The 8462-nt window shown below is 36.2% G+C and overlaps 1 protein-coding gene across 2 annotated transcripts in view; it reads right to left on the reverse strand.

The window, feature by feature from the left end:
• The window catches only part of LOC140536167 (uncharacterized), a 34363-nt gene extending 26521 nt beyond the window's left edge, over nucleotides 1-7842 (reverse strand). For both annotated transcript variants that reach the window (XM_072657846.1, XM_072657847.1), the window contains exons 1-6: nucleotides 7785-7842; nucleotides 7000-7356; nucleotides 6218-6568; nucleotides 3964-4053; nucleotides 2087-2252; nucleotides 1277-1450 (exon numbers count right to left, since the gene is read on the reverse strand). In XM_072657846.1, the coding sequence (XP_072513947.1) occupies nucleotides 1277-1450; nucleotides 2087-2252; nucleotides 3964-4053; nucleotides 6218-6568; nucleotides 7000-7356; nucleotides 7785-7842 (1196 nt within the window). The remainder of the gene's footprint in view (nucleotides 1-1276; nucleotides 1451-2086; nucleotides 2253-3963; nucleotides 4054-6217; nucleotides 6569-6999; nucleotides 7357-7784) is intronic.
• Nucleotides 7843-8462: the final 620 nt, after the last annotated feature.

Genomic DNA, 8462 nt, shown 5'->3' on the forward strand with positions numbered 1-8462 from the left:
TATTCTCTTTTTATTCTTTTCCAGTTTCATGGTTTCTCTCTGAACCCACTATTACCATCCATCCCTCTACAAAGGTGAGACAGAGAAGTGTTGTTTGGTTGGGTATGTATATACACACTGTGCCATGGGCCTGGTCAGCGCTGATTACCGCTGGAGATTTTGGGATTGGTTACAGTAATAGATCCACCTGCTCTACTACTGTGCTGGCCAGACCCCCTGCTGGTGGCTGGTGGTACATGCTGCATGCATACAGTTATCACAGGATCAGATCTGGATGTCAGAATTTAAATGAATGTCACTGTTGGATTCAGTCAGAGTGAATACCCAGCCCTTGTATTAAATGCTACTATCTGCTGTTGTGAGAAAAGCTTCTCAGCTCTCACTGCAGTGAAGACCAAGTACTGTAACAAAATGGATGCTGAGCCAGATCAGTGTTTGAAGCTCACAGTTCTCATCCCTGATATCACATGGCTATGCTTTCTGTGTGTCTAGTTTATCTGACACCAGTTATGCTGGAAATAATTTTCTGTTAATGAAATGATGTTTACTCAGGTTGTCTTTGTTTTATATTAAACTTTATTTGAAGATCTGAAACAATTAAGTGTAACAAATAATGGAGAGAATGACCAGATTTTGAGCTGACAGGATGACTACAGCAAGTTGAATAATCACAGCAGTGATGATCAGAAAAGCATCTCTGAATGCAGAGCACGCCAAACCTTGAGATGGATGTCAGCCAGCAACTCTACAGTCTGATGAATCTAAATGTCTGCTTAGAAATGTAGAGAGTAGGATCAGAATGTGAGCTCCCAGTGTGCTGGAACATTTTAGAGAACAGCGCAAATACAGATATTTGAACACATTTCACTGATGTCAACATAAACAGTGAGGCTGGCATAAATGAACTAATGTAACTAATGAGTTTTACAACCAGTTAAAAACAATAAAGTGAAGGAAAGTAAGTCAGGTGAACAGAGGGGTAAAGCAGTGTTGGCTAAACAAAGTGCGTTGTCTGCAGCAGGTTAAATGTCCAATAATGTTCTTATTAAAGACTTATTCCACCTTTTAAAATAAGAAACAATGGAATTAATACAGAAGGAGGTTCATAGGTGTTGAGAAGGTTCATAAATACAATATTAAGTCTATTAAATGTGTCCTGCTGCCTCTTGATAAAATATCACCAGGGTTTCTGCAGGCCGGCATACATTTTCTACAGTGCTGCCACTGAACTGCATTGACTGCATTGAATACTGCAAAAACATATTGTAATTCTGACCTGAGACTCTCCAGTTTACAGCGTGAACTCTTCAGTCCAGCAGAGAGCAGCTCCATCCTCGAACCCTGAAAGTTGTTGTTATGAAGGTCCAGCTCTTTCAGGGAGGAGTTTTCTGTCTGTAGAGCTGCGTTCAAAGTTTCAATGGACTGAACAGTGAGATCACAGCCAGCAAATCTACAGAAGGGGAAAAAATAAATCAGTATTTCATGTAAATTCCATGTATTTCTTGATAATAACTTATAGCCTTGTACTGGACATGGTTTGAGACATCAGCTTGGCTCCTTGTATTGTGTCATCCTTATATGTAATTCAACACTTTAGAATTTCTCAGTTCCTTCTCTGTCTGATATGTGTTGCAAGTTAATCTGGTTAAACTAATGGATTTTGACAGACTGATCTAAATGGACATCTGCAGCTTGGTGTGTACGTACTGCAAGTACATTAATTGTGATCTGTCTGATGGTCACACAGTTTCAAGTCTTCACAGTACTTAGTGATCTTCAGGTTAACATGTAAATGTCTAATTGAGATATATAAGTAAGAAGTATTTTTTTTTGTTGTTAAATAAATGACTTATGACTTCTTTATTTTTTGCTAAGTTGAGATCTTCATCTATTGACATTGTTTTAAAAGGAAATGTTTCAATAAATAACTAAATATTTAATAGGGTGTCCTAATTTTTTCAGTATTTAGGTAATGTGGATTCTTTTCCTTAGACCACCCACACTTGTTTCACAATGCTGTATTGTCCACAGATCATAATAATACTGTATTCATTTCAGCATTGTAATCTTTATGATAAGAACGCACCGAGCTGTCCGGCAGTTTGAGACAGCTGGGATGAGTCTCCTGTAACCCTCCTCTGATGTGTTGAATTTCTTCATGTCAAACTCTTTGCGTGGATTTTCTGTCTGGAGACGCAGGTAGGTGATGACTGAGCACTGTTTAGGAGAGAGCTCCTTTACTGAGTTTTTATCTGGAATCAGAGAGAGACAGCAGAAGGCATTTCAGATACTGCTTTCATTCAGCAATAGTTTTTCAGTCTGAATATTATTTAAATACATCTTTAAAAATGGGCTCTTTAAAGGTTCTTTAGTAATATAATGTAGAGCCATGAAAGAATCAGGTGAATGTATAAGTCTAGTTTAATGGGTTCTTTACAACTTGTTGTAGATGGTTCTTTAAAGAACTTTTACAAAATGTTTTTATTTATTAATTAACATTTTCTTCAGTACTATATGAATATTTTTTCATAATGAATGTGCTTCTGATGTGTTCGGTCTGCGGCTTGTCACTGTAATTAATTAATAATAGTGACAAATAATTAATAGATTTTTATTTTTCTGAAATTGAATACATTTAATTCAGTGGTTTGAAATACAAAAGTTTAATAGATATTAGTTACTGTAGTTTATTAATAGCTCTGTACTCTTTGTTTAATTTCAGAAACTGCTACTATTGTGTGTATGCGTACATATACGCCAATGTACAACAGCAACCACTGGAATGTTTCAAGTCACTTAATCCAGTAAACAAGTTAAATCCATCTGATGAATTTGTGCTCTCTGACTGGAGTAGTGCTGTGGTCAATATCGCTTTTAACCAGCTCAGTGTGGAAAATTACAACAAACCTATTTATGTTCCATAAAGATTTTAGACATAATAATATGTAATAGAGAGTGTGGAGAACCTTTAGACTTGTACTTAGCCTTTACATTAAGTGAGGGTTCTTTAGGTTTTCACATTAAAAACCATAAGACATCTACTCAAACATGTCAGTCTTTTAGGGGAAATTAGGTTTGGAGGCAATCAACTTCTAGTTTATTTAGACTTTCACTTCATTACACTACTCAGTTTTCATTTGTGTTGTAGTGCAAACCAAAGTTTAGACTTATACTTATGACTTATTACACTGCTAATTTTTATTTTAGCAATAGTGCAAATGAAAATGAGTGAAAATGAGCTGATTTATTGTGCTTTCTTGGGTCTGCCACTGCCATCTCTATCAGCGGTGTCTAATGACTGCTGTAATTGTATCCACTCACATCCTCTGTGTTTGCATAGTGGTATTACTTGTATTTCTTAGCAGAGACATACTTACTGCAAACTTACTTGCAAAACAACTGAGCTTAGGATAATTTTCTTATGTAGCTCCAAAATTATGGAATACTTTTACATTTTACAGAGAGTACAGAGAGTTGTTGTTGTGCCGGTGCGCTGTATAATAATAAACCCTTTAGCAGCAGTACTGTAATGCTTACTGCCAACATTTACTGCTGAAGGAAATCTATCTTCACTGCTACAATAAAGATCAGGGTTTGGAGCAGAAAAAGAGATTTTTCTACAGCTGTTCTACACAAATGCAACACAATAAACACTGATACAGTCTGTGAAGTTGAGCAGCTGTAGGTAACTGAATTAAAAAAGAGATAATATACACATACTGCTTTCAGCACCAATTACCCATTCCATCACATTACACACATTATTATTATTACTATTAAGTGTTAGTTCTTCTTATGTGATCATACCGAAATAAAAAGCTGCTCAGACATTAAACTGCCTATTAAACTAAACATTGACTGTGCATCCACACATTATTCCCAAAAATGGAGTAATTACGTATTTACAGAAATTAAATGTGAGTAATTAAATGTATTTACAGAAAATTATTAATATAAACTTACCTCTCAAGATGTAAACTGTAAAGACAATTAAAATAACAGCAAAAACAGAAATGCAGATGATGGCGATCTTCCAACCATGAAAACCTTTTCCTGAAATATAAATCAGATAAAACTAAATAGCAGGTCAAACATCAAAGGACTTACTTACTAGCCCTAACTACCATATATTAAAGATATTATATACACATACACTATTTCATCTCAAAAAATGAATATCATAAAAAATGTAAAATAACTTAAAAAAAGGAAAACTGTCAAGTGATGTATTTAAGGCAATTGAAATAATACAACCTCAAATTATTAGAATATTCCATTTTGAGCTAATTTGCTATTCAAATAGTATAAATACCATGGATCTCTCAGTCTAGTTCAGCACATAACAACCAGAGTAATTGAGACTGATTACTTGACAGTTACCCACAAGGCAATCATCAACTCCCTCCACAATGTAAGCTACTGAAGGTCATTGCTGAAAAGGCTGGCTGTTCACAGAGTGCTACATCAAAGCATGTTAATGTAAGGTTGTGTGGAAGGGGGAAATGGGCACAAACAAGAAGGAGGACTACAACCTTAATACCAAGCTAATATAATTTTCCAGGGGGAATTAGCACCTGCACACAGTGCCAAAACTACTACATTTACGGCATTTAGCAGACGCTCGTATCCAGAGTGACTTACAAAAGTGCTTTGCTATTTACTCAAGAAAAACCTTAGCTAGTTGGAATAGACTAATAGTTCAAAGATACCTCTAAGCTTAGACATTACTAAACACAAGACAATAAGGTGACCATAGTACTCTGCTATTCGTCCAAGTATTCTTGGAAGAGGTGGGTCTTCAGTCTGCGTTTGAAAACAGCAAGGGACTCTGCCGTTCGGACACCCAGGGGAAGTTCTCCACCAGAAAAAAGCCTGGATGCTACTACCAAATTACTTGCTGACCATGGTATTACTGTACCTGATTAGCCAGCCAACTCTTTAGACCTGAGAAAGATGAGAAACACCCAACCCAGAAATACAGACGAGCTGAAAGCTACTATCAAAGCATTGCATTGATGCAGTAATTTGTGGTAAAGGAGCCGCAACCAAGTATTGAGTTTATAAACATACTAGTCAGAACATGGACATTTCTTTATGGTACATCTGTTTCTGTTTGATCTAATGCAATTCTTCTAATTTGAGATACTGGATTTCTGGTTTCCATGTGTAATGAATATAAAATATGACAGTTTAATTATATTCTTTTTTAGATGCATTAATATGTTTCTAATGTACAGTCCTTTTGTACTACTACTAATAAAATAATAATAATAATAATAATAATAATAATAATAATAATAAAGAATGATTTAATTGCTTTTACTGTAAACTATGACATGACATTGTGACACTGTTGTACATACAGAATGCTTGTACTGTGGGATATATTTAGTCTAAACCACCCAATTCTTCAATAAAATCTAAAATCCAGCAAAAAAAATCACCCCAGCTCTGAAGTCAGTGAAAGGCAGGTACAAAAATATATTCAAACATAAAGTTTCTAAAAAAAGGTTTAAAGGTTAATGCACTAATATGTAATGTGTTAGTCTGAGACAGCTAGTCTTCCCAAATGCAGTCTGAATTAGTCTGATTCTGCATGCTGTTTATATAGCTTCCTTACCTGGACTTCTGGACAAAAGCTACTCCTACGCATATTTTTTGTTATCCATTGCGGTTGATTTAGTTTCACTTAGATCTAATCAAAAAGGTACTTTCAGGTTATGTCACACTCATTTAGCTCCACCTTGATACAAATTTGCTTTGGTTGTGTTTTTTTAAATATTCTGACATCCTCAAAACCTCAGTTGCTCTGGTATACGCATGTCCCTACCATGGTACATACTGCTGTCTCTGCAATTGGTCCTACAGGCCCTAGGGCATGCTTCACCTTACATTCACTCCAGATCAACACCCACGTGAATCCCCTTGTAAATCTAAAGGTCCAGATTTTATTAAATTGTCACCCTACTCATACTATTGGCTGGGCAACCCTAGCTGTCTCAGCACAAGGCCTGGCTGCATGTACACATTTTAAATGCTTTTACTCAAATCTTCCATCAGTTCAACATAAAATCCTTCCAGATTTGATGAGTAAGGAGTTGAGATGTCTACAGTGCTTGACACTGTTCCACTTACAAGTACTATGAAAATGAATAAATGCATTTAGTTCAAATGAAATTTTTGAGTAATAATAAACTGAAATTGTGATGTCTCTCACCTTTAACTTCAACGTAAAGAGTAATGTCATCATACCAGTCGAATGATTGAATTAAACATTTATAAGCTCCATCATCAGAAGGTTGGAGTGCTGAGAGTTTCAGTGATGCGTTTCCTTTCTTCAGTTCTTCTTTAAACAGAGCGGTTCTCCCTCTGTACGACTCCACCTGATCACGGTTTCTGTCTTCATAATTTACATACAGGTGAACTAGTTTGTCTGTGTCATGGAGTCTAAACCACTCCACCATCATGTCCTCAGCACTGATGCTGGGTTGGACAGAACAGGGCAGAACCAGATCTTCTCCAGCTTCAGCAACAAGGGGGTCAGCTGGACCCACTACTTTCAGTTGTACTGAAATTAGAAAGCAATAGAAAAAGAATCAAACAGTGTATTTTTGTGTTCTGTTTTTTTTTTTTTTTCAACATTCTCACAACAACCAGCACTCAGGGCAGTACTCATACACTCCACTGCACTCCATCTTACCTGATTCATGAGTGGACAGAGTCAAATTAATTGAGAAACAGTTGATCTCTCAATGCTATAATACACAACAGTGCTGTTTAAAAAAATACACTAACCTAATCTCTGTCTGCTGCTTTTCTATTACATGGTCAAATTCACAGACGTTACTTGTGATGTGTATTCATGTACTGAACAGAAAAACTGTTGATTAATGTGAGAAGCTAATGTGACAGTAATGCAGCTGCCGTTATTGCTTTTTAAAGTATTTGAGTATTAAATACTTGTAAAGTATTAAGTATTAAAGCGGTTGTTGCTCTTACCGTTAACTTTAACACGAAGAGTTATGTCTTCATAAAAGGAGTCAGATTTAATTAAACACTTGTAAGATCCCTCATCAGAAGGTTGGAGTGCTAAGAGTTTCAGTGAGGCATTTCCTTTCTTCAGTTCTTCTTTAAACATAGCTGTTCTCCCTCTGTAAGACTTTATCTGCTTCTCATTTCTGTCTTTAAAATCTTCATACAGATGCACCAGTCTTTCAGTTTCAGTCCAATCTGTTCTAAGCCACTCCACCATCATATCCACAGCACTGATGTTGGGTTGGAGAGAACAGGGCAGAACCAAGTCTTCTCCAGCTTCAACAACAAGAGGAGCAGCTGGACCAACTACTGTAAAGCGTTCTGCAATGAAGAGCAAACAGAAGAGCAAACATTATTAAAACGCTAACAGATCCATTAACCACCTTCTGGATTCTCTGCAGTTTGCCTATAGAGAAATTGATCTCTGAACATTGGACTTTATTCTTGATCACCTCAACCACACCAATGTAATTGGTTTCATCCAGTTACGAGCCTGCTTCCAGACATGTAGTTTTACAGCTGGTCTTCTGAGGCAGTTGAAGCAACACTTACAGCAGTAATTAATTAGTTTTATAATTTAAAAATACGTAAGACTAAACAGTGGTGTATGCTATGTGCATGGGGGGAAATGTGGCTGTATTAAAGTAACTGAGTTAAGCTGATGAAGTGTTGAGGGAACTGTTAAGGATGTAAAATGAGTCAGACATTATCAGCACTCACTCAGACATTTGCTGCAGGAAAACACTTACCTGATATGGTCTCCATTAAGCCAGAGAAAGTCAGTAGAATCACCCAGAGAAGCTTCATCCCTGAAAGACAGGTCACAAAAACGTCAGCATGTTTTATTCGTGTGGCTCTGCACAGCTGTTGAATATGTTAAGTAATTATCAACTTTGTTCAGTAAGGAAACTTATTTCACAAATACACACACACACACACAAAGCAAACACACACTACACACATAACACATGTTTAAAAAAGGTTCATGCCAGTAAAGCTCAGCTCACTGGTGGTGTCCAGTCCAGCCCTGGCCACTCTCAATAAACCCTTTAATACTAATACAAATGGTTAATAAGAGACAAACTATCAATCCAGTTTAGGCTTTAAAGTTTCCATTTAAAGTTCTGTCCATAATGAAACTCAGTTCACATGTGGTGATTTTAAGACGTGTTTAAATAGCAGGTAGTTACATATGTACAATTTGTAATAAAACAATCAAATAATAAAATGTTTGGTCACAGTGTCAACATTACCACAATGTACTTGAATAAACGCACTAGTGACTACTTATAAAAGGGTGATTAAATATCACTGAAAAGAAGAAAGCGTTTGTGTTTTGACATGCAGTAAAGCTCCAAATATAAACTAATACTAGTGTCTCCCAGGAAATTACAATATTGGGAAACTGTTTATAATTTTATTCAAAA

The sequence above is a fragment of the Salminus brasiliensis genome, chromosome 15, assembly GCF_030463535.1.
Source record: "Salminus brasiliensis chromosome 15, fSalBra1.hap2, whole genome shotgun sequence".
In the NCBI taxonomy this organism is placed as follows: domain Eukaryota; kingdom Metazoa; phylum Chordata; class Actinopteri; order Characiformes; family Bryconidae; genus Salminus; species Salminus brasiliensis.